This window comes from Moschus berezovskii, chromosome 7, assembly GCF_049115385.1.
Source record: "Moschus berezovskii isolate FMDL1 chromosome 7, NW_MosBer_1.0, whole genome shotgun sequence".
Lineage (NCBI taxonomy): Eukaryota > Metazoa > Chordata > Mammalia > Artiodactyla > Moschidae > Moschus > Moschus berezovskii.
In genome coordinates, this window is record NC_142466.1 from 113,153,714 (window position 1) to 113,181,112 (window position 27,399).

Sequence of the window (27,399 nt, forward strand, 5' to 3'; positions counted from 1 at the left end):
CACTTGCAAGATTGAGTACTACCCAAACGAGGAAGTACCAAAGGAAGCACGGAAAAAGGAAGGGGCAGTTTAGGCAAGTAGCATTTCTGTCACAGAAAAGATAAGCCCATGACCAGCTCCATGCCAGGCACTGCGCACTCACTACCATCTGATCCCCCGAGGTAGGAATCGCAAGACTCTAGGACGTACCCACAGAGCTCCCCACCTGGCCCTCTGGGAGACGGGCCCCACTTGCACATTCTTCCGGCCTCTGTAGGAGCTGCACCTTCAATCTGGGCGCTCTCAGGTCTTCCTCTGCCAAAGCCAGTCCTCCACGCTCACTCTATGCACCTGACCCTCAAGAAATGACCCGCACATCACTCCGCTAAGGAAGCCAAGCCTTCTCTGACCCCACATGGCCCTCGGCCACCCATCGTGAACCCCCAGGCCTGGACCTCTCTTGGGACTCATTGCAGTTTGTTCTCACGTATCTAGTGTGAGTATTTCAGGGAGGTCTTCCTCCTCCAGCCTGTAAATCCGTGAGGAGGAAGCCCATGCCCGTTTGTGTCCACGTGTGTCCATCTGTCCTACTCTTCAGGGCAAACAGGCACTCAGAATCACTGAGGTGGTGCAAGAACGACGCGTGCTTCAGAGGCAGCAGGTGTCCTGTAGGAGAACAGTGACACCTAGCGACCGCTTTCCCACTCCTGGGCTTCTCCAGCCGTGAGCATGTGGATAGGCCTCAGGAAAACCAGTTTTCTAGAACTGGATATATAGGCGATGCGGAGGGAAGCTAGCACGGCATCCAGACATAGAGGAACCTGATTTCTAAGCAAAGAGTAAAGGAACCAGTGCTCATCTTCTGCCACACGTGCCAAGAACACAGCATAAAAGTCCTGTGATCAGCTAGCATCGAAGCACCTCGCAGGTGACGGGAGCGAGGCCCACGAAGAGGAGCACAGGGATAGTCAGGGCCCCTCTCAGCGGCCTTCCCAGGCGGCGCTAGTGGTACAGAATCCGCCTGCCAATCAGGAGACACAAGAGACACCAATTCGATCCCTGGGATAGGAAGATCCCCTGGAGAAGGAAATGGCAACCTGCTCCAGTATTCTAGACTGGAAACTTCCATGGGCAGAGGAGCCTGGCGGGCTACAGTCCATGGGCAGCAAAGAGACGTAACTGAGCACAGTCTTTCCCTTCCCTTTCCTCCTATGGCCTCTCTCACCAGTCCCTGGAGAGCTCAGTCCTACACAGCCAGCAATGTGTTGCTTTGCATGTGTCCTCACTGACAAAACACTCATCAGACGACCGTTCGTGTTAAGTGAAAGCTTCAAGAGCCTCCTCGGGGGTCTCCCTGGCTCTGCTCTTATACTCCCACAGTTGATTCTCACCCTGAAACTAGAGACATGGAGATGTATATGTAATTTGGCTTTTTTGACTTTTTCGTTGTTGGTCTGGGGACCTCTGAGGCACAAAGTTAGATGATTCGAGGTGCGTGGTCCATGAGTCAAGCTCATTGCTGTACCGTGCATGGTTAGGCTTTATGTATTCATCCGGTTAGCCTCAGCTACTTAACTAACTTTAACATTTTAATAGTGAAAGTAGCTCAGTCATGTCTGACTCTTTGCGACCCCATGGACTGTAGCCTGCCAGGCTCCTCTGTCTGTGGAATTCTCCAAGCAAGAATACTGAAGTGGGTTGCCATTTCCTTCTCCAGGGGATATTCCTGACCCAGGGATTGAACCCAGATCTCCTGCATTGTAGGTAGATTCTTTACCATCTGAGCCACCAGGGAAGCCCTAACACTTCAATAAACCCCCACAAATCCAGCACCCAGAACATCAGCTAGAAACTTGGCTACTTTCATGTAACTAATGCTCCCTCATGCCATCACCCTGCCTCCCTGATTCAAGATCACCATCATCCTAAATCCTATGTTCATCATTTCCATGATTTGTTTTATAAACTGTCTATTGCATGCATATTTATTCTTAAAAGGTAGTGTATTTGATGTGTGTGTTTATCTTGCCTCAACTAAAAACAGAGGGAAGGGTATCATGCTATGCAAAATGTATCTTTGGGATTTCCTGTCTTCATTTAACATTATACTCATCCATCTCCTATTAAGTATCATCACAGTTCATTGATCTTGGATATAGTATAGTGTTCCCTGGTATGCACAGTCCACACCTTGATTAACTGCTCTCCCACTGATGGTCGTCTGTGTTGTTTCCAGGAGACTCCTTCTGCTACACAAAGCTAATTCTATCAGCCTCCTGCTAACCATGTCTCTTCAGCATGTCACTGCCCTCCAGACAGTGTCCAAACTCCAGGACCTAGCTTCAGTTCAGTTCAGTTCAGTCGCTCAGTCGTGTCCGACTCTCCGCGACCCCATGAATCACAGAACGCCAGGCCTCCCTGTCCATCACCAACTCCCGGAGTTCCCTCAAACTCATGTCCACAGAGTCAGTGATGCCATCTAGCCATCTCATTCTCGGTCGTCCCCTTCTCCTCCCGCTCCCAACCTTTCCCAGCATCAGAGTCTTTTCCAGTGAGTCAACTCGTCGCATGAGGTGGCCAAAGTACTGCAGCTTCAGCTTTAGCATCAGTCCTTCCAATGAACACCCAGGATTGATCTCCCTTAGAATGGACTGGTTGGATCTCCTGGTGGTACAAGGGACTCTCAAGAGTCTTCTCCAGCACCACAGTTCAAAAGCATCAATTCTTCGGCGATCAGCTTTCTTCACAGTCCAACTCTCACATCCATACATGACCACGGGAAAAACCATAGCCTTGACTAGACGGACCTAGCTTACAATACCCTAAATAATCAGGTTCTTTCTGATCCCTCTGGCCTCATCTCTTGGTCTGAGTCATGGGGAATTTCTATAGGTCTTTGCGGAGACCATGTTCTTTTCTACCTGACACTCTCCTCACTCGTTCTCATCTCCTCTCTGTTCTCTGTGAAGCCCTCCCTGACCATCTCCAGGCACTGGCACTTAGCCCAATCGGATGCCTTGGGAGGGGCACACGATCCATAACATCCTGTGGGGCTTGGTCACTGGTCCACCAGACTGTCTTCTCTGGAGGCCCAGGACTGCCCAGAAGCTGCTGCAGAGGAAAGAGTGGAGACCAAGTAGAGAGGCTTTATCTGCCTCCTTCCTCACTGAAGCAGTGGCATACTATTCCTGGTTTTCTGGGTTGGGGTTGAAAACTGCATTTGAAAACAAAAGAGTTCCATGAATATGAGTTTGAAAATGGTGAACCAAATCAATCACACAGTCTCCTCAAACCCTGACATGCCATAATCAAATGCCAGAGAGACATAAAGATGAAAAAGAGGAGATAAAATTTCACAATTAAGTATTCAGGCTCTGGATCAGACTAACATGGAGCAAATCACTCATCTTCCATTTCCTCACTTGTAAAGTGGGCAGGAGAAAAAGATAAACCACATAAAATTTCCACCTTGATAAATAAATGGTCAAATGTCAGAAATTCCATATGAGTCAGCTCCATACTTATAAAGAAGTCATAGATCTGGAGGGTAAATTAAATGATAGAACCCAAGTAGAGTACTGAGGGAGAGGCTGCTAGGTTTTCACCAAACTCATATCTGCATCTCTTCGGTAGACTCACAGAATACATTCCGTCTTCATCTGCAGACTGGTGTGCCCAATGGCTGAATTCTGGCTAGCAGAATAGGAGTGGAAGTGATAATGTGCCATTTTCAGGCGTGGCCCATTTAAACTTCTCATGTACAATTTCCCAAGTTCTTTCTTCTTCCACAGCAGCCATCGAAGCACCACATTAACAGAGCACAAGACGGAACAGGCTGGGACCCTGAACTGCCTCTCAGAGTAAGGCCACCCGTCAATCATCTGTTTAGGACTCTGCGCAAGCAAGAAATAACCTCAACCGGACTAAGTCACTGGGATTTGAGAATCTGTCCATTACAGCAGCTAGTGTTACCAAGCTACACACATGTTCACCACATGGTAAGCAATCAATAAATGCTGGCCCTCACCATGCTGCTGATGACCATCCTGATGGACACAGGGCCCGCAAGGGCAGGGGGTGGAAGGGCTGGTACCTAGCTGTGGCTCAGCGGCCATGCCGGGGGAGCTCACCTCTTTGGTGCCATTGTCCTGGATAAGAGTGTACAGTGGGACCACGCGGTTGATCTCCAGCAGCACCGGGGTGGGGCTCAGCTGCTCCTTGCCCGGGCGGCGGCAGAGGTGACAGGTAGACGGACAGCGGCCTTTCTCCTCGCAGCGGATCTCCACACCTGAGATGAGCTGGTCATCCGACAGCATCTGGGCCGTCAGCAGGCCTGAGAGGTAGGTGATGAAGGGCATGGACTTCAGCTCCTTCTTGCTGCCCAGCTCAGTGGTCTCTGCAAAAAGAGACAGAAGTTTGGTAAAGGTCAAAAAGTCAGACTCTTGAACCCATCGAGATGTTCTAAAAGGCAGTTATCCACCGGAAAAGGAAAACAGATGATGTGACTCATGATGCTTTAGAAAGAACACTGATCTGAGGGCTCTAAGACCAGAATGATGTGTTGTTCTACCGTTGATATTAAATAACCCTTTGCTTTCTTTGGGCCTCATCTTCTTTGTATTTAAAGTCAGCAGGTTGTACTGTTGTGTGAAAACTGTATAAACCTTAATTATGTTGAATTGGTTCATGGTGCTTTTCAGGTCTACTCTATCCTACTTTTCTGTATATTTATTCTATTAATTTTTGAGAGTTTGATATGGAAACTCCAGCTAAAAATCTTAATGCATCTACTTAAAAAATATATATATATAGAATTATATGTAACTTTGTCCTGTGTTTTTCAAGTCTCCTATAAATGTGTTATCATACTTTCATAATTCACAAAATAAAAAACAGAAAAATAAATTCAGGCAGTAGGTTGGGTTGGAGGGTTTTTCCAAGGACTTTGCAAGATATAAGTATTCCTGCAATATTTTTCCCAATAAGAAGTTCCTTTCTTTACTATCAATTTTATAAATTCTACCTTTGTTTTAAAAACTTATGTGTCCTATATTTTCCATGAAGTTCCATGCAGTGGGGGAAAGACAACCTTTGGAGTCGACTTCAGTTTAAATCTCAGGTCTGCTAGACAGTAGCTCCACTGCCTTGGGCAAGTCTCTGAATATCCAAGAGCCTATAGTGATTAATTCTGTAACGTGAGGTTAGCAATAACTAAAACAGTTGTGACGAGTAGATGAGTGAGGAGGTTGACCTGTCTGGGAAAGGCATTATTTCCCCTTTCTTTTCATGCTCACCTGCCCCTTGTCCAAACGTCTGGTCCTCACATCCTGTCGCGGGCATGAGCGATGTGTGCCCCACTGCGCACTGTCCTTCCTTATCCCCACAACTAGCACTTGACGCCTCCATGCCTTTGCCCGCCCCAGCCTGCTGCTCCCTCTGCCTCTCCAAATGGTGTTCTGGTGCAATGTAGCCGTCTTCAGGAGTCTTTCTTCCTCGCCCCAACCCTGCTTCTCTGATAGGTATTTCTGTCTGCAAGACCTTACCCTGTTACGTTCACTTTCTCATCCCATTTTCTGTCGGCCTCTGCAACCACATTATCAGTTCACTGAGACCACGGACCGTGTCTCCCATCCTGCCCCCACTGACATTCAGTGCCTAGCACAGTGCTAGGGATATATTTGACACCTTACCAAAGAGAGAGATTATACAGCTGTGAACGGTTAGAACAACACATATAATCCAGCGTGCATGTGTGCTAATTCGCTTCAATCGTGTCCAACTCTTTGTGATCCTATGGATCACCGGGCTCCTCTCTCCATGGGGATTCTCCAGGCAAGAATACTGGAGTGGCTTACCATGCTGTCCTCCAGGGGATCTTCCCAACCCAGGGATCAAACCCGCATCTCCTACGGACCCTGCACTGCAGGCAGATTCTTTACCACTGAGCCTACCCGGGGTAATCCAGTCTAGAGGCTCCAAAATTCATCTGAGGGCTTCTAGATCCCAACAGCCATCTCAGCAGCGGTTTGAGGAGAGCAAAAGGAAGACCGAGCGGGCAGTCCGCTACACCTGCCTCTCAGCTTCAAATAGAGCTGCTCCACCTCTATCTCATTTACAGACTCGCCTTCCACGTCGGATTTCATAAGAAGAGCTCAAAGCTTGAAGAAGCAAAGTGATCTGTAGAACTCAAGAGAGTTCTGTTTTCATCATGGATGATATGAATAGTGTCCTCAAAGCTGTGCCATGTACAGTCTGAGTGACAAGGCAAGGCGGTCCTACGCTGAGGGCCAGAGCTTGGTCCAGATGGCAGCTTCATCCAAGCCTAGTGAAGTCAGGGCAAGCTCCAGCCTTGGTGGAATACATAGGCCCTGGGCACCAAGGCCTAGGAGAAAGAAGGTTGTCTCTTGCTCTCACTCTCAGCTTGCAGTGACTTGCAGCTGATCTGGAAATGGGCTTGCCAATTAGAAAGACAAATAAACGCAGTCTTCATTCATTACTCTCTGGGCCCTCGGGCTTCAGATCTGGGCTCCACCTTTTCTGTCTGGCTGTCAGCAAATGCTTATGAGCATCAGATCAAAGGCTCTAGGGGAAGAAGACAAGGCGGATTCCAGCTAACCAATCCTTCAGGGGGATTAAAGAAGGATAGTTACTAAGATAAACAAAACAAAGCTGCGGAGAAGGCATCTCAGCAGCTGGGGAGACAGACAGTCTTGCATACAGACAGTTTTGCATACGGACATGTCAGAAGATGATGATGGCAGTGATGATGACCTTAGGAAGTGCAGGCCAGAGGGATAGTTTTGGAGAAGGGTGACTTCCAACTTGGGAGAGAAGAACTCTTCAGGGGAGAAGGTCAAGGAAAGTCAAAACTGCAGGACATTAGGCAACAGTTTGTCCACACTGCTGACCCATAGTTCACTGAACTACGGTCCATGGGTCAAATCAGCCTCTCCCTGTTTTTGTAAAGAAAGTTTTATTAGAACACGATCACTCTCATTTATTTATATATTGTGTATGGCTACAAATGGCAGAATTAAATAGTTGCAATGAGGACTCCATAAGCTCACAAAGCCTAGAATATTTACTATCTGAGCCTTTTGGAAACCTCTGCTGTGTAGCCTACGTTATGGATGGGGAAACTGAGTCTTAGAGAAAGGTTACAAAGGAATGTGGCAGCATGATGGATTAAAGAAGAAAGATAAATAGATCATAAATACACTTGGATTATTAACCTCCAAAGAGAAAAGATAGAGTGGGGTATCTTTTCTCCATGAAATATCTTTTCAATATGTTTTTTCAATAGTTTTCAAAAGTCTAATCTGGTAAAATCCTCCCATTTTAAATGAGAGGAAACTGTGTCCCAAAGAAGGAAAATGACTTTCCTAGGTAATATGATGAGTTAGTGAATCTTTTCAGCACATGACCACAGTCCTGTTAACCAATTCATCACTTAAACTACTATTGTTATCTCATATTTTAGAACACACATGCCCCAACCCTCATAGCACCTTGCCATAATTTAACTGCGAAAAAATGTGTAACGTGGTGCTGGGAGCAAGTATTCCCTGGATTAAACAAACATTCCTAGTCATCTGGTTAAAAATCTAACTAACAACAGAGCAAGCTGCGGATCTTTGGTGATCTGTTTTCTCACATAATTTTTTTTTTCAACCTATTGGTTCAAAAAACAGGGTTAAAAACCCACAGACCAAGCTGAAAATTGCATTCCAGTATCAGAATAGAATCCATGCTGAATATAAGGGTTTATTTTGCAAAAGAAAGACACTTGGGTATCATCTGGTCCAAACCCGTCGCTTAACAGTGAGGAACCTGAGACCTAAATGGAAAAAGGGATTTACCGCTAAGTCCCATACACATTTATTTACGGAGATCCTTTCTGTAAGGATTGTGTCATGCCTAAGTTATGATCTGGAGGAGAGTTACAACAGGGAAGACCATTAGCCATTCCATTAATTATTCCTCTGTAGACACTACAATTGCAAAAGCTAATTGCTTCTGATCCAACCTCGCTCTGTGGCTAAAGTCATCTTTTCAAAAGGCAAACTATATTCTCCTGCTTAAAGCTCTTTTTAGGAGAGTGCTCACTGTTCTGAGGATGAAGATTAGACTCCTTAAGCTTGGCACATGGGCACTGAAGGACCTAGACCACTGTGTACCTCTCGGGTCTCATCTGTCAGCCTCTTCCTTCCGGCTCCCCTACCTTCAGCGACACTGGCCATTATGCTTCTCGCCTACACCCTGTCCTTTCTCTGTGTCCTGGAGCATGCTCTTCTCTCTGCAGAGAACGCTTTCCCCATCCCAGCCTCTGCCCCTGCCTTCCCTGAGCTCGAACCCCCACTCACCCTTCAGATCTTAGTTCAGGGGCCAGTTTCTCAGAAACAGCTAGCCTGAACTCCAAGCCCGTGCCTCTAATCTCTATGAGAGTGTCATACTAAACTTCCTCACAAGCACCCTGTTCTATATATCACCTGTAGACGAGAAGCTCCATGAGGGCAGGGTCACTGTCGGTCCTTCTGACAACCATATCCACTTCACACATCCCCTGGAGCACGGTAGGCTCTCAATAATATTTTCAACAATGTATTTGAATACATGTATATTTATATGCCCTGATCACTGTGCTATCTCATCGAAGCCTTGATGAGTCTAAGAGCCAAGATTTGTGAATTTCGGGATTGACAGTTAATTGATGGCTTGCAATCAAGTGGCAAGTTCTTCTCAAAGTAAAATTAGCTCTCAATTGAAAGGTTAACAGATGAATAGCTGATCAATTTGCCAGTTGTTCTGACCTCCTCCGGGTTCTCACATAGACCCTTGCCATTGAGGGGATGGGAGAGTTCAGTTAAAACAGGCTGCCTTTAACAGGCCAAGGATAAAGAACATTTTTGAAGAGACTTATCCTCTGTTCACATTTCCCATCCCTCTGAACAATGCTTCCAAAATAGGATCATGTCTGGTTTCAAGCCCAATTCAGTTCCAATGACACTACAGCCCATTCATTTGAGAACCTGCCAACTGAACTCTCTTTTTTCTCCTCCCAAATTCCTGCTGGGTATTATTTTGTTGCCACCAGAAAAAAAAAAATAAAAAAGGCTCGGTTGAAGTGACAACTCCTTGTTGGGAGGGCAGCCAGGGCTTTTCGGCAGGAGGTGATGGCACCGCTTGCCCTCATCCAGAAAACAAAACAAAGGCCTCAGACTGAGGGCTTCTGGGAGAGCCAAAGCCGCTTGAATGTTTGTTCAATATTCGGCAACAGTGCAGGGCGCTGCCTCCGAGTCAGACAGGCTTGCTTTGGCAATAGGCTTGCACTTGAAGCATTTAAAGACTCCACAGGGACCAGAGGGGCTCAAATTAGAAACGTTAAGGGTGGGGGAGAGAGGGGGAGACTTTTATATCATAAAGAATGGCCTTTATTACAGCAATGGCCTCCCAGGAATTGCTGAAATGGGATCATTTCTTAGGCGGAGTTACTGTCTCCTGTTGGAGGAAAGCAACTGCTGTGCAGTTTGACTCAAGGACCCACAGAAATCTGCTTCACAAAGGGGAGGTAGCCGGCTGAAACGGCATCATCAGGGCAGCAAGGGCCACACTTCGGCGCTGCGCAGCCGGAACTGCCCAGCCTGGCGGTGGAAATACAACAGCATCGGTGTGCCCTTTACAGATAACAGTATCGATTCTGAAAGGCGACTGGTAGGGATCAGATAAGGTGCCGGGCAGAAGTTTACACTCAGTCAGTACTAGCTGTTATCAGTGTTGCTGCTGAGGTTGTTTTAATTGTCACTGCGCTGTTGTTGTAACAAGACGTTAAAGCTGAAATGTCTACACCCAGACAGAATGGAAGTGAAATCCCCAAGCCAGGCCCCTATAGGCAGAATGTACAAAGGAGATGAAACCTCACTGGTTTCATAACTCTAGAAACCTCAGCCAGAACAAGGAACTAAAATGAGGTCAGAGAGTAGACAGAAAGGATTTAGGGGAGATTTGCTTTGGAGACAGCTATTACCTAACGTTTAGAGTCCCCAGCACCCCAGGTGGGTCATGTGGAGCAGGCTACCTCCTAATCCTAAATTTTGGACTAAGGGGCCTCAAAAGCGTGCCTCTTAGAGAAACCGCGACATGTCTCAGCAACTCCAGCCTTATGCAAGTCTCAGGACTAGGGTCTTACCCCACCTGCAAAAGCTCCAGTGGCCTGTGGCAGCAGAACAGAAGGGGCTGCAGAAGGGTGAGCCCCAAATCACAGAGGCTGCCAGTGGGAAAAATGCCAGAGTATTTCCCTGGACCAGATGAGGGTCACATAAGAGAATGAGCTGCCCTGGATCTGTTGTGAGTCTTACTCAGGAGGAATGGTGACAGAAATGGGTCCCCACAGCGAGCGTCTCCAGAAGGTGGGAAACAGAGCGTGGAGGGGGATGAGCAGCAGCCAACCAAAGCCAACCTAGAATCATCCTGGGTCTTAGGAGAAGCCCCTGGCCACAGGGACCACTGAAAAGCGCCCCAAGGGAAAGGGTTGGCTTTAAAAATCAGCATCAGCATCCAAGAACACAGAGCCAGAAACAAGGGGAGCAGACAAGTGTGTTGTTCAGCCATTCAGTTGTGTCCAACTCTACAACCCTATGGACTGTAGCCCGCCAGTTTCCCCTGCCCATGAGATTTCTCAGGCAAGAGTACTGGAAAGGGTTGCCATTTCCTACTCCAGGGGATCTTCCCAGCGCAGGGATCAAACCTGCATCTCCTGCTTTGGCAGGTGGATTCTTGACCACTTGGGCCAGCTGGGAAGCCCACCAGGGCGATTATGACCTTCCTAATCCTAACATCCCCCTCTCTTGCTCTGACTATGAAGGAAAAGGAAGAGGAGGGAAAATCCAGAGAAAGAGCACCAAGGCTAACCTTGCCCTGCCTCCTAATGCTCTCACTGAGAAGGGAGAGGAGATTCGACTTGTTGGATTTAGAGATTTGATTAAAAACTTAGACTAGACATCCTAATTCCTGATGTGAAACTGTGATATCAACTTAAAATGTGTATAGCACAGTCTGTTCCATAAAAATGAGAGATTAGGTGTGGCTTGCTAAGATTTTCAGCGAGAGGCAGAGGAAGATTATCTAGTGAATATGATAAAAGGAATATGGGAACCAACTCATATACTTTCGAACATACATATATTCATGAACTGTTTGATCATCCTCGATTTGTACTATCAGCTGAACATCACCTCATCACCATTATTATAGTACTTGAAAGGGAAAATCACTCAATTGTGTCTGACTGTTTGTGACCCCATGGACTCTAGCCCACCAGGCTCCTCTGTCCATGGAATTCTCCAGGCAAGAATACTGGAGTGGGTAGCCATTCCCTTATCCAGGGGATCTTCCTGACCCAGGGATTGAACCCAGGTCTCCCACATTGCAAACATATTCTTTACCATCTGAGCCACCAGGGAAGTCCAATCACACTGCTTATCACATTTTAAATGTTAGTTAATGTTAAATTAATAGCTAAATTAATTTAGCTCCCTGACTAAACTGTGAGCTCCATAAGAGCAAGAAATAGAACCAGTTTCAGTGACTATTTGCATCACCAGCGCATAGTTCAAAGTCTGATGCCCTGTAGATGGTTTGCAGGTAATTATCTAAATCAATACTTGAAAATGTAATCTGATCCTTTAACCCCCTCTATTCCTATAACCTTTATCAGACTTCAAATCCACTTTTTCAATCTATCACCATAGCCCTAAAGGCAGATAGTCTTAACCTTACCTTATTAATGTACTGAAGACAACTTACAGAGGTAATTTGCCCAAGACCATATAGCTTATAAGTAGTCTAGTTTTTTGTACCTGGTTCAACTGCTCCATTCACTGTATTTTTACAAACACTTTGGAGAAGGAAATGGCAACCCACTCCAGTGTTCTTGCCTGGAGAATCCCAGGGATGGGAGCCTGGTGGGCTGCCGTCTATGGGGTCGCATAGAGTTGGACACGACTGAAGCGACTTAGCAGCAGCAGCAGGCCTTCCCAGTTCCTGCCACCCCCAGACAATAACCCTAGGCTCCCATCCCTTTCCATGGGCTAAGGGATCTCATGGGTATAAGAGGCATTTTAAAGGTCGGCTGGTCAGAAATTCCATCTAATGTTTCATTCACCACCAAATAATTCTAATTGCTTTTTGAACATAGAACTCATTACCTTTCTAGGCCTCCAGTTTCATTATGGGGGAGCTCTTTTGAACCGAGACCAGCTTCCCATCTAAAAACTGAAATTCTCATTCTAAGCATAAAACCCAGGCTCGGGGCTATGCACTTGTGCTTTTTTGACACTCTGTCCGTAGTGCTCAAGGCTGCCCCTTACTTGGGGGTCATGATAAAATTAGCCACCTAACTACAGGTAAAGGAACTCCCACACTGGCGAACTGTGGGGGTATTCTTGAGTGGCTTCTGATGAGGGTATGTTTGTCTGAATGTGGTGTGTGTTGTGTGTGCATGCTTGAGGACTGGAAAAAGAAGCAACAGTGGAGTCTCTAAAGAGAGGACAGGTCTACAAAACTGCCAGATCCTAAGACAACTGATGCTCTAATTTGCAGCTTCTTCCCTAAATGCACAATATGCTTAACTGCAGAAGGGCAGCTATAGCACAGTGACTTGCTTGGGTTTAAATTCCAGCTCTTCCATTTCCAACTGGAACACCATGGACAAGTCACTTAACCTCCCCAAGGCTTCACTTTCTCATCTGTAAAAAGTCATCGATGTTGGTAGAGAAATCTTGGATTATTTAGAGAATAAATGAGAAACAGAACCCAAAGAAGACATTATAAGTTCTAGGGTGTCAGGAACATCCTCAGAGGTCATTTATTCCTGCGCTTGGCCTTCAGCTCAGCATAATTCATTCCTGTGCGTGTCTGAATCTGTGAAGCCTCCCTTGCAACCTGCTGGCACTTTAACCACACTGTCAGAAATCTCCTTAAACTAAGTGCTTCCTACCTGGTGGAACATAGGAGACAAAAGTAGGATTGAAAGCTTAAGTCCCAAGCTATTAAGTCAGATTCTGAATTCTGGGCAAGTCACCTTGTCTCGCCAACCTTCGCTTTTCTCATTTGTATAATGAGGATACGAATTCTTCATGGAATCGTTCTGAGCATCAGAGGAGAGATACAGCATCTACGATCTCATACAGTTCTTGCAGTCATCCTACCAAGTAGAAATCGTTCCCCCTTTTATGGAGAGGGGAACTGGGGCTCAGGGTGCCAGTGCATAACCTCCAAGGGGATACCTGCTTCAAAGGACAGCAGGTAGAGCTCTGCGGAAAGTCATATTCTCTGTGGGGCAGGGAAAGCGACCCCTGGACAATACCCAGTAGCCCAGTAGTGGCCAATATCTTATGTCTGCAAATTACATTTTTATGTTTTTAAGAAGTACAAAAATAGCCATATGGTTCTGCTGTATGATATGCCCTAAAGTAAGTAAAAGGCAGAGTGAAGAATCCCAGTGCAGCTCGGTGGGTCCAAAAATGGTTTTTCCCACAGGCTAAGTCATGCTCAGCGCTCGCCTCCCCCTGACCTCTATCTCCCCTGCTGTTCAGGGAGCAGTCAGCCTTGAAGTGGCATCATGGACTCCAGCCTCTTGAGACAAGGTGGGCTGTGGCCAGTCAGGGACGGGAAGGTAAACAAAAGTCCATGTGCGATCTTCTGCTGCCCTCTAGTGCTTGCTTCAGATGACTGCTCTTGGGAAAAAATCTTTTCGTTCTTTCATGCCAAAGTGAGATTACTGTGGGCAAAGCAACTTGCTAGGTTCCTAGGGTAACAAGGAGGATGGTGAAGACGTGGCCTACTGTAAGACTGCAAGGGTTCTGAACAAGCATTTACTCCGAAGGCCTATCAATGCCAGGTCTGGAGCTGGCGTTATGAACCATGATTTGTTTCGAAATCCCAGTGGCACTTAAGTGTACGGATTTGAGTGTGTCAGCTAGGAGGGAAAAGCCAGAAGAGAAGGAAAGGGGAGAGACAGAGATGAGGCAGAAAGAGAAGAGATAAAGGATGGAGCAGGATCTCGAAGGAAGTAGGAAGGAGTGAACTCCCAGGTAGGAATGGAAAGGATGCGGTCAGATCTGGGGCTGAATTTCAGTTTGATCAAAACTATGCATTTGATCAAAATTACGCCTTTGGATGGCATCACCGACTCGATGGACATGAGTTTGAGCAAGCTCCGGGACTTGCTGATGGACAGAGAGGCGTGGCATTGCTACAGTCCATGGGGTCACAAAGAGTCGGACAGGAATGAGTGATTGAGCTGAACTGATGCATTTGACCAGAGCTTCTGTGTACAACTGTGTGAGCTGTGTACCGCACAACAGCTTCACGGCGAGGTGGTGAGAGGGGGCTGAACCCTGCCTCAGCTCCAGTGGCCACCCCTGTGTCCACGGCACTGACCCAAGCAGAGGACAGTGCGTGTGTGCTAAGTCGCTCAGTCGTGTCCAACTCTGCGCCCCTGTGGACTGTAGCCTGCCAGGCTCCTCCACCTATGGGATTCTCCAGGCAGGAACACTAGAGTGGATTGTCATGCCCTTGCTCAGGGTATCTTCCTGAGCCAGGGATTGAACCTGGGTCTCTGAGATCTCCTGCACCAGCAGGCAGGTTCTGTACCACCAGGGATGCAGAGAAGCACCATTTCCTAATTCATGTAAAAGGGGATTAAGGGCAAGCTAAGGCCCTGGGTGTGACCATGGGCAGCCACTTCCAGTCTCAGCACTTTTGATGCTTGCTTCACGCAGAAAATGAGGCTATTATCACCAACATTAAAAGTTACTGTTAAGAATTTAATATAATGTCTGCCCATGCTTTCCAGAGATGTCAGTTCTTACTATAGCAACCTGGTTTTTATTTTGAAGATGTGGTGGGATAAGTGCTTGAAAAAAAGGGAGAGGGTAGAAAGGAAATTCGCATTTCCTGAGCTTCTATTCTTTGCCAAACACAAGAAACTAGAAATCTCATTGAATCATCACAACAGTGCATTGGATGAGGAATATTACCATTTTTATAACCATATTTTATAACCGAGGAAACAAGAGGTTCTGAGAGGTGACAGACTACAGCCAAAGGCCTTTAGGCATTCAGCCTGTGACTTCAAAGCCTCTTTCTGATGAAACACAGAAGCATCGGTAACAGGAAGGCTGCTTTCTTCTCCCTGGGCTCGCATTCCTTCTCTTTCTTAAAAACCCTGCTCAAAACTGATTCCCCTTGAGGGAGGATCCCAACATTAGCTCCTCCCCAACCCCTTCCTCCTCCTCCTAGTAGCTTCTTAGGGATCACAGAGGGAATGCCCAGAAGTAATCATTCCTAGACAAGGTTTAGTGAATAAGAGGCCTTTGAGATGCTAATGGCCTGCCTGAAATGAAGACTCCCAGATCCAGCGGCTCAGGCGTGACAGTGAGGCAGCAATGCATTCAATCCCTGGATCTGGAAGATACCCCTGGAGGAGGAAATGGCAACCTACTGCAGTATCTTTGCCTGGAGAATCCCACGGACAGAGGAGTCTGGTGGGCTACAGTCCATGGGGTCTCAGGGTCAGACACGACTGAGAGACTAACACACACTCTGGGGCAGTACAGCAGGCCACCCAGGGCTGCTGAGATTGCCAGGCTAAATCGCAGGGAGGGCATGAACCTGGGCTGGCTCGGATGGCGTCTTGGAGCCATCAGAAAACAAACTGCCTCCCTCCGACCACTGTTCTAGGGGGCTCCAGTTATCCGTCACACACCCAAGTCTTCATGTTTGCGAAATCTTAGCAACACTCAGTTTAAAAGGTCACCTGTAAACAAGGTGATAGGCAACGCTTTCGGAGAGCATGTTCAAGGTGAGTTACTGCTCCTGCTAGCTTGCAGAGTTTCTAGGGACAGGAAAAGGAACTAATGAGCCTCCCCATCAAGAATACAAAACAGAAACAAAAATAAAGGACTGAGACCCATTTGGGATTCTGTCTTACCACTGAGGAAATCAGTAAAATTAATTATTGCTGTGATTTTACATGCACACATATATTCTAGGCCAGGTGTACTGCTCCTTGCCATGCATACACTGTCAGGGTTCCGTATAAATCATGGTTTCATTATCGTATTTTCAGGTCGAGGAAGTGGAAGCTCAGAGAGGTGAGACTGGGGAGAATTAGGCTTCCAGTTTGACCTATCTCACTTCTAAATACATTCCCACGATCTTAAACTGTCTCCACTCTGCTATTTTGCTGGAGATTCAGGTTGTGAATTCTGGAAATCAAATGTGTGCAATTTCTGTTGCTTCTGTCCATTACATCATAGTGATAGGCAATGTGGCCCTTAAAGAATAATTTACGGATGTCAAATAGGGAATTGGTTAAAAACACTATGGTGCATCCATACAGTGGAGTCTGTTCTTAAGCAGGAACTAGGGGCGATCTTTATATGTGATACGGAGTATTCATAATATGTTTTACTAAATAAAAAACACAAAAAGCATAGTGCTTTACTTTGTATAAGAAAGAAGAGATATGTACATACAAGTGGATATAATCACATTATATCTATGTTATATCTATCTGTATGTAAAGAGATAGATATACTATGTGTTATAATATGTATATAGAGTAGGAGATGGCAAGCCACTCCAGTATTCATGGCTAGAAAATCCCATGGACAGAGAAGCCTGGCAGGCTAGTACATGGGGTTGCAAAGAGTCAGACACGACTGAGCACAACATATTATGTATAATCTGTATTATACATATGTCTAGATTCCGTTCCGTTCCGTCGCTCAGTCGTGTCCGACTCTTTGCGACCCCGTGGACTGTAGCCTACCAGGCTTCTCCGTCCATGGGATTCTCCAGGCAAGAATACTGGAGTGGGTTACCGCTTCCTTCTCCAGGGGATCTTCCTGACCCAGGGATCGAACCCGGGTCTCCCGCATTGGAGGCAGACGCTTTAACCTCTGAGCCACCAGGGAATACGTCTAGATTAGATATGATTTTTCACTAAGAAACACTGGACAATTAACCAAACCTAGTAAAAATGGTTGGACTTGCCTGGTGGCATAGTGGATAAGAATCCGCTTGTCACATGGAAGCAACCTAGATGTCCATCTGCAGACGAATGGATAAGAAAGCTGTGGTACAAATACGCAATGGAGTATTATTCAGCCGTTAAAAAGGATACATTTGAATCAGTTCTAATGAGGTGGATGAAACTGGAGCCTATTATACAGACTGAAGTAAGCCAGAAAGAAAAACACCAATACAGTATACTAACGCATATACATGGAATTTAGAAAGATGGATCACAATAAACTGTGGAAAATTCTGAAAGAGATGGGAATACCAGACCACTTAACCTGCCTCTTGAGAAACCTGTATGCAGGTCAGGAAGCAACAGTTAGAACTGGACACGGAATAACAGACTGGTTCCAAATAGGAAAAGGAGTACGTCAAGGTTGTATATTGTCACCCTGCTTATTTAACTTATATGCAGAGTACATCATAAGGAACACTGGGCTGGAAGAAGCACAAGCTGGAATCAAGATTGCTGGGAGAAATATCAATAACCTCAGATATGCAGATGACACCACCCTAAAGGCAGAAAGTGAAGAGGAACTCAAAAGCCTCTTGATGAAAGTGAAAGAGGAGAGTGAAAAGGTTGGCTTGAAGCTCAACATTCAGAAAACAAAGATCATGGCATCTGGTCCTATCACTTCATGGGAAGTAGATGGGGAAACAGTGGAAACAGTGTCAGACTTTGTTTTTTGGGGCTCCAAAATCACTGCGGATGCTAATTGCAGCCATGAAATTAAAAGACGCTTACTCCTTGGAAGGAAAGTTATGACCAACCTTGATAGTATATTAAAAAGCAGAGACATTACTTTGCCAACAAAGGTCCGTCTAATCAAGGCTATGGTTTTTCCCGTGGTCATGTATGGATGTGAGAGTTGGACTGTGAAGAAAGCTGATCGCCGAAGAACTGATGCTTTGGAACTGTGGTTCTGGAGAAGACTCTTGAGAGTCCCTTGTACCACAAGGAGATCCAACCAGTCCATTCTAAGGGAGATCGATCCTGGGTGTTCATTGAAAGGACTGATGCTAAAGCTGAAACTCCAATACTTTGGCCACCTCACGCGAAGAGTGACTCACTGGAAAAGACTCTGATGCTGGGAGGGATTGGGAGCGGGAGGAGAAGGGGACGACAGAGAATGAGATGGCTGGACGGCGTCACCGACTCGATGGACATGAGTTTGAGTGAACTCCGGGAGTTGGTGGTGGACAGGGAGGCCTGGCATGCTGTGATTCATGGGGTTGTGGAGAGTCTGACACGACTGAGCGACTGAACTGAACTGACTGAACGATAACCCTGTATATGAGACAGCAAAAGAGACACAGGTGTATAGAACCATCTTTTGGACTCTGTGGGAGAGGACGAGGGTGAGATGATTTGGGAGAATGGCATTGAAACATGTATATTATCATATGCGAAACGAATCGCCAGTCCAAGTTCGATGCATGATATAGGATGCTCGGGGCTGGTGCACTGGGATGACCCAGAGGGATGGGGTAGGGAGGGAGGCAGGAGGGGGGTTCAGGATGGGGAACACATGTACACCCGGGGCGGATTCATGTCAATGTATGGCAAAACCAATACAATATTGTAAAGTAATTAGCCTCCAATCATAATAAATAAATTTATATATATATAAAAAAAAGAATCCACTTGTCAAAGCAGGGGAAATGGATTCGATTCCTAGTCCAGGCAGATTCCACATGCCCTGAAGCAACTAAACCTGTGTGCCACAACTCCTGAGCCCGTGCTGTAAAGCCTGCATGACACAGCTACTGAGCCCATGTGTGGTACCTGCTGAAGCCTGCACGCCTAAAGCCTGTGCTCCATGACAAGAAGAGTCACAGCAATGAGAGGCCTTCACGCTGCAACCAACAGCAGTCCCCACTTGTCACAACTGAAGAAAGCATGTGTGCGGCACAGAACTGGAAAAAAAAATTAATGAATTAAATTTTTTTAAAATGTTACCTACTGGGGGAGTGAGGAAATAGGATCAAGGGAACAAGGATTGAAGCCAAAGTTTTCTTAGTGAATTTTGCTTTATAAGCTTTAGCTTTGGAACCACATCAAATTTTTACAGAATTTTTTTTTTTAATCAAAAAAGCAAAACAATCTCTACAAATTATATGCAAATTTTAAATGTACATATCCAGCTATATATCAAAGTGCTGGCATAACAACAGAGAAAATAGTTATAAGGGTTTAAAGCAAGTATTTTGATTTTACATGCTGAGTGAAAAATAGTCCAAAGGAAAAAAAAAATGTTCTGCAAATAAATCCTAAACTAGATGTATTGGGCTCACTGCTATGTGTAATACTGGTATTGCTATTTTGAAACTACTGTGTGTATTCTGTGAGCTACAGAAAACAAGCCATTATGTTACCGTCACTAAGAACTAAGGTTATCACACCTAAGAAATAGCCACTTAGGGAATAAAGTCAAAGGAGTTGAGAAAAATTCTGCACCTTGAAATTTCTATTGGAAATCATATATACACACTAATGATTTTTCTCTTTCAAAAAAAAATAAATAAACATTTCATATCTCTGTCTGCTGAAAAGGCTTGAAAATAATGGTAACCTAACAATTAAAAGACGCTTACTCCTTGGAAGAAAACTTATGACCAACCTTGATAGTATATTAAAAAGCAGAGACATTACTTTGCCAACAAAGGTCTGTCTAGTCAAGGCTATGGTTTTTCCCGTGGTCATGTATGGATGTGAGAGTTGGACTGTGAAGAAAGCTGATCGCCGAAGAATTGATGCTCTGGAACTGTGGTGCTGGAGAAGACTTTTGAGAGTCCCTTGGACTGCAAGGAGATCCAACCAGTCCATTCTAAAGGAGATCAATCCTGGGTGTTCATTGGAAGGACTGATGCTAAAGCTGAAACTGCAATACTTTGGCCACCTCATGCGATGAGTTGACTCACTGGAAAAAACTCTGATGCTGGGAAAGGTTGGGGGCGGGAGGAGAAGGGGATGACAGAGAATGAGATGGCTGGATGGCATCACCGACTCTGTGGACATGAGTTTGAGTGAACTCCGGGAGTTGGTGATGGACAGGGAGGCCTGGCGTGCTGTGATTCATGGGGTCGCGGAGAGTCGGACACGACTGAGCGACTGAACTGAACTGAACAACAATAAATACCCTTACTACCCAGATTCTTGTTTTTAAATATCATTTTCCACTAAAAGGAACACAAAATTCTTGGAAACATTCCTTATTCTAAGTCTGGGATAGGTATGGTACAAGCTGAGCCTAGGATATCTTGCTGTGCCAAAAAGCAATACTGCTGCCAAACACCAGTGTGGTCCTTTCAAAATGACAGGGAGACCCGTTTAGAGGGGCTCACACAGGCCAAACGTTGAAGAAAGGGAACAATGACGGTGACTGATGAACAAAGGTCAGAAAAATGCATTTCCTGTAATTCACAGCGTTCCTCAAACCAAAGCCAAAGCCAAAACCCAAGCTGGAAAAACAAAAATTCTCTGTTCACCACTGGGGATGCCTCAGAGATCAGCTCATTACTCTGAAAATTGGTAAAAGAATCAAGTAGTAGTCAAGATTTTATCACATGAACTTGATTTCAAGGTAACCACAACTTACTTTATGGGAGTATTGCAGTTAATACAAGTGGAAGAATGACAGAATTAGAAAGTTACCATTTTGCAATCCCTAATAAAATAACACATCTAGGCAGCTATCACTGAATGCTAAAAACCATTAGGAGAAAGGCCTATGGGAAATATTCTAATGAATGGGTCAGATTCACAGCACCTCAAGCCAATCAACCTTAACTTCACTAAAAGTAAAAACCAGATATGATATGATGCCATAGGAAGTACATGACACAATCTGTAAACTTCAGCTGGTGATTAGGCTCGTGGATAGAATTCAATGGTCTATAAATTTATATATGGAAAAAATGTACATCCTGGAACTTCCATGGCAGTCTAATGGTTAAGACTCTGCACTTCCACTACAGGGGGCATGGTTTTGATCCTTGGCCTGGGACCTAAGATCCCACATGCCCAGTAGAGCGGCCAAAAGCCTCCTCTAAATCCAATTTAGAACCTTAAATTATGATGCAGGCAACTACAGTAGAGTAGCACTTCCTAAGACTCTGATGCAATCAAACTCACATATTTTTTCATCACAATAGAGTTGCTACAAATATCTCTAAACATTTACATTAAACACTATTTAGAAATCATGACAGTTGCTAGACTCTCAACTAGATCTTGTCCTACATACAGGAGCACATGCTTTGCTACATTGCAAATTTGGTGAAATGAAACACAATGGTCTACAAAAGAAAGAAATCATAAAAATATAATTATACTTCATTTTATGCATTTGAAACCATTACTGAGAAGGCAGTCTAGGGTTTTCATTGTTCTACAAAAGTCCAAGGGACAAAAAAATTAGTGATGAATCTTTAGGAGAGAATAACAAGTTTAAAAACTCCATGGGTTAGTCATTAGCTAAATCTGAGAAGTAGAAAATTATTTTTACAAATTAGAAAATATAAAAAGAAAAAACATGAGTCAATGTCTTCAAGAAATAATACCATGGGTAGAATTATAGATAACTATCACAGATTAAAGGAGACCCAGTACAGTATGGGGAGAAAACAATGGCACCCCACTCCTGTACTCTTGCCTGGAAAATCCCATGGAAGGAGGAGCCTGGTTGGCTGCAGTCCATGGGGTCGCTAAGAGTCGGACATGACTGAGCGACTTCACTTTCACTTTTCACTTACATGCATTGGAGAAGGAAATGGCAACCCACTCCAGTGTTCTTGCCTGTATAATCCCAGGGATGGGGGAGCCTGGTGGGCTGCCGTCTATGGGGTCACACAGAGATGGACACGACTGAAGCGACTTAGCAGCAGCAGCAATACAGTATGGAGACATTTTGATCCTTATTTAAACATATCTAATATACAAAAGGCTGTATATTGTCACCTTGCTTATTTAACTTATATGCAGAGTACATCATGAGGAATGCTGGGCTGGAAGAAGCACAAGCTGGAATCAAGATTGCTGGGAGAAATATCAATAACCTCAGATATGCAGATGACACTACCCTTTTGGCAGAAAGTGAAGAGGAACTACAAAGCCTCTTGATGAAAGTGAAAGAGGAGAGTGAAAAGGTTGGCTTGAAGCTCAACATTCAGAAAACGAAGATCATGGCATCTGGTCCCATCACTTCATGGGAAGTAGATGGAAAAACAGTGGAAACAGTGTCAGACTTTATTTTTTTGGGCTCCAAAATCACTGCAGATGCTGATTGCAGCCATGAAATTAAAAGACGCTTACTCCTTGGAAGGAAAGTTATGACCAACCTTGATAGTATATTAAAAAGCAGAGACATTACTTTGCCAACAAAGGTCCGTCTAGTCAAGGCTATTGTTTTTCCCGTGGTCGTGTATGGATGTGAGACTTGGACTGTGAAGAAAGCTGATCGCCAAAGAATTGATGTTTTTGAACTGTGGTGCTGGAGAAGACTCTTGAGAGTCCCTTGTACCGCAAGGAGATCCAACCAGTCCATTCTAAAGGAGATCAATCCTGGGTGTTCATTGGAAGGACTGATGCTAAAGCTGAAACTGCAATATTTGGCCACCTCATGCGACGAGTTGACTCACTGGAAAAGACTCTGATGCTGGGAAAGGTTGGGGGCGGGAGGAGAAGGGGATGACAGAGAATGAGATGGCTGGATGGCATCACCGACTCTGTGGACATGAGTTTGAGTGAACTCTGGGAGTTGGTGATGGACAGGGAGGCCTGGCGTGCTGTGATTCGTGGGGTCGCGGAGAGTCGGACACGACTGAGGGACTGAACTGAACTGAACTATACAAAGGTATTTTGAAGTAATTAGGGGAATTTGAGCATGGATTGCTAGATGTGATAATGATGTTGAGATGATGTGAAAGCATAATGGTCTGTTAGAGATGTATACTGTATTTACAGAAGGGATGATAGGATATCTGAGGTTTGCTTTAAAAGACTCCAGAAGCAAAAAAAAAGCAAATTGAAGGTGAGAAATGGATGAAGCAACATTGGCAAAATATTGACAACAATATTTGCAGGGTGACGGGCACAAAATGATCCACTATCCTATTTTCTCTCCTTGTATGTGTTCTTTTCTCAATAAAACACTGAAAAAAGTAGGCCACCAGAAGCATTAACACAACATCAGTAAAGGCAATTATTGCTGGAGAGTAGCACCTGTACTATGTACTCACCTGATGCCTTATTCTAAATGTACTTTCATCACCTACCTTATGTTTTTTTAAAATGCCGTAATAACCTCTAATGGAAAACAACCTGAAAAAATATACATACTAAATCACCTTGTTGTATATACCAGAAGCTAACACAATATTGTAAATCAACTAATTCAATTTTAAAAAAATAATATTTTCCTATTCTTAGAAAGGGTCTTTCTAGGTGGCACTCGTGGTAAAGAATCTACCTGTCAGTGCAAGACATGCGGGTTTGAGCTCTAGGTTGGCAGATCCCCTGGAGTATGAAATGGCAACCCGCTCTAGTGTTCTTGACTGGAAAACTTCATGAACAGAGAAGCATGGCAGGTTATAGTCCATGGAATCGCCAAGAGCTGGACACAACTGAGCACATATTTTTTAGAAAAGGGCTGCCCTGATGGCTCAGTGGTAAAGAATCCACCTGCCAATGAAGGAGAAGCAAGAGACATGGGTTCGATCTCTGGGGTGGGAACATCCCCTAAAGAAGGAAATGACAGCCCACCCCATTATTCTTGCCTAGGAAATCCCATGGACAGAGAGGCTTCAGTTCAGTTGCTCAGTCCTGTCTGACTCTTTGTGACCCCATGGACTGCAGCACACCAGGCCTCCCTGTCCATCACCAACTCCCAGAGTCCACCCAAACCCATGTCCATTGAGTTTGTGATGCCATCCAACCATCTCATCCTATGGTGTCCCCTTCTCGTCCTGCCTTCAATCTTGCCCAGCATCAGGGTCTATTCCAATGAGTCAGTTCTTTGCATCAGGAGGCCAAAGTATTGGAGTTTCAGCATTAGTCTTTCCAATGAATACTCAGGACTGATTACCTTTAGGATTGAATGGTTGGATCTCCTTGCAGGCCAAGGGACTCTCAAGAGTCTTATCCAGCACCACAGGTCAAAAGCACCAATTCTTTGGTGTTCAGCTTTCTTTATGGTCCAGCCCTCAAATCCATACATGACTACTGGAAAAACAATAGCTTTGACTAGATGAACCTTTGTTGGCAAAGTAATATCTGCTTTTTAATATGTTGTCTAGGTTGGTCGCAGCTCCTCTTCCAAGGAGAAAGTGTCTTTTAATTTCATGGCTGCAGTCACCATCTGCAGTGATTTTGGAGATCAACAAAACAAAGTCTGTCACTGTTTTCATTGTTTCCCCATCTATTTGCCATGAAGCGATGGGACTGGATATCATGATCTTCGTTTTTTGAATGTTGAGTTTTAAATCAGCTTTTTCACTCTCCTCTTTCACTTTCATCAAGAGGCTCATTAGTTCTTCTTCACTTTCTGCCATAAGGGTGGTATATTGTCACCAGGATATCTGAGGTTATTGATATTTCTCCCAGCAATCTTGATTCCAGCATGTGCTTCATCCAGACCAGCATCTCTCATGATGTACTCTGCATATAAGTTAAATAAGCAGGGTGACAATATACAGCCTTGACCTACTCCCTTCCCAGTTTGGAACCAGTCCATTTTTCCATGTCCGGTTCTAACTGTTGCTTCTTAACCTGAATACAGATTTCTTAGGAGGTAGGCAAGGTGGTCTGGTATTCCAATCTCTTTCAGAATTTTTCAGTTTATTGTGATCCACGCAGTCAAAGCCTTTGGCATAGTCAATAAAGCAGAAGTAGATGTTTTCTGGAACTCTCTTGCTTTTTCGATGATCCAACAAATGTTGGCAATTTGATTTCTGGTTCCTCTGCCTTTTCTAAATCCAGCTTGAACATCTGGAGGTTCTTGGTTCATGTACTGTTGAAGTCTCGCTTGGAGAATTTTGAGCATTACTATACCAGCATGTGAGATGAGTGCGATTGTGTGGTAGTTTGAGCATTCTTTGGCATTGCCTTTCTTTGGGATTGGAATGAAAACTGACCTTTTCTAGTCCCGTGGCCACTGCTGAGTTTTCCAAATTTGCTGGCATATTGAGTGTAGCACTTTCACAGCATCATCTTTTAAGACTTGAAGTAGCTCAGCTAGAATTCCATCACCTCCACTAGCTTTGCTCATTGTGATGATTCCTAAGGCCCTCTGGGCTTCACATTCCAGGATGTCTGGCTCTAGGTGAGTGGTCACACCATCGTGATTATCTTGGTCATGAAGATCTTTTCTGTACAGTTCTTCTGTGTATTCTTGCCACTCCATCTTAATATCTTCTGCTTCTGTTAGGTCCATACCATTTCTGTCCTTTATTGAGCCCATCTTTGCATGATATGTTCCCTTGGTATCTCTGATTTTCTTGAAGAGATCTCTAGTCTTTCCCATTCTATTGTTTTCCTCTATTTCTTTGCATTGATCACTGAGGAAGGCTTTCTTATCTATCCTTGCTATTCTTTGGAACTCTGCATTCAAATGGGTGTATCTTTCCTCTTCTCCTTTGCCTTTCGCTTGTCTTCTTTTCAGTTATTTGTAAGGCCTCCTCAGACAGCCATTTTGACTTTTTGTGTTTCTTTTTCTTGGGGATTGTTTTGATCATCACCTTCTGTAGAATGTCATGAACCTTTGTCCATAGTTCTTCAGGCACACTATCAGATCTAATCCCTTCAATCTGTTTGTCACTTCCACTGTATAATTGTAAGGGATTTGATTTAGGTCATACCTGAATTGTCGAGCGGTTTTCCCTACTTTCTTCAATTTAGGTCTGAATTTTGCAATAAGGAGTTCATGATCTGAGCCATAGTCAGCTCCCAGTCTTGTTTTTGCTGACTGTATAGAGCTTCTCTATCTTTGCCTGCAAAGAATACGATCAATCTGATTTTGGTGTTGACCATCTGGTGATGTCCATGTGTAGAGTCTTCTCTTGTGTTGTTGGAAGAGGGTGTTTGCTATGACCAGTGCGTTCTCTTGGCAAAATGGTATTAGCCTTTGCCCTGCTTCATTCTGTACTCCAAGGCCAAATTTGCCTATTACTCCAGGTGTTTCTTGACTTCCTACTTTTGCATTCCAGTCCCCTATGATGAAAAGGACATCTTTCTTTGGTGTTAGTTCTAGAAGGTCTTGTAGGTTACCATAGAACTGTTCAACTTCAGCTTCTTTGGCATTAGTGGTTGGGGCATAGACTTGGATTACTGTGAAATTGAATGGTTTGCCTTGGAAATGAACAGAGACCATTCTGTCATTTTTAAGGTGCACCCAAGTACTGTGTTTCGGACTATTTTGTTAACTATGATGACTACTCCATTTCTTCTAAGGGATTCTTGCCCACAGTAGTAGCCATAACAGTCATCAGAATTAAATTCACCTATTCTGGTTCATTTTAGTTCACTGATTCCTAAAATGTCTATGCTCACTCTTGCCAGCTCTTGCTTGACCACTTCCAATTTCCAAAGAGTAAATTTAATCAGGGAAGTGAGGGAATGCAGAAAGAAAGGAAAACAGTCAAGCAAGAGAAAATAATAATTTAGCCATTAAAGAAAGTCGAGTAGTTCCTCCTCAAGGTCTGTAGATAATATTCTGAGCCACATCCTTTCAGCTGTTTGGCAGATACTGAAACCAGCCCCCAGGTGGAAAAAGTTAACTTCAAGCTGCCCACAATCACATGGTCCCCAGGTGGGTTGAATTGAGACAGCCAATGATATTGACTCCGGATTACCTTATCAATTAGAGGAATGCCTACAAAGTTGATCACACACCCTACAACCCCCCTCATTCACCTTGTCTTTAAGAACCTTTCCCTGAAACCCACTGGGATGTTCAAGACTTTTGAGCACTAAATACCTGGACCCCTTGCTCTGTGCCCTGCAATAAACACTGCACTTTGCTTCACCACAACCCTGTGTCTGCTGATTGGCTCTATTGCCCACTGTCAAGGAGACCCAGGTTTGGTTCAGTAACACTTTATCCACACAAGTTCAGACCACTACAGACTCGGTCTGGTCCATGCATGGAAGTGTGCATTATGCTAAAATAAAGATTCAAAGTCCTAAACCAGCTGTTTCCATATCTGTACAAAGAAATAAATCAGAACAAAGGAAAGCGCAAAACCTCCCTGTGTAAGGACATTTACGTGGTCTTATTTGTGATGGTTAGATGTTTAAAAACAGGCTTGTCAATTTGATAAGTTATTATGGAGCCAGTT

General features: G+C 44.7%; 1 protein-coding gene across 1 annotated transcript in view; it reads right to left on the reverse strand.

The window, feature by feature from the left end:
- Positions 1 to 27,399, reverse strand: part of ASTN2 (astrotactin 2) — a 1,049,203-nt gene that overhangs the window by 211,068 nt on the left and 810,736 nt on the right. Inside the window, exon 17 of the mRNA XM_055427750.2 lies at positions 4,110 to 4,375. Coding sequence (XP_055283725.2) covers positions 4,110 to 4,375 — 266 coding nt within the window. The remainder of the gene's footprint in view (positions 1 to 4,109; positions 4,376 to 27,399) is intronic.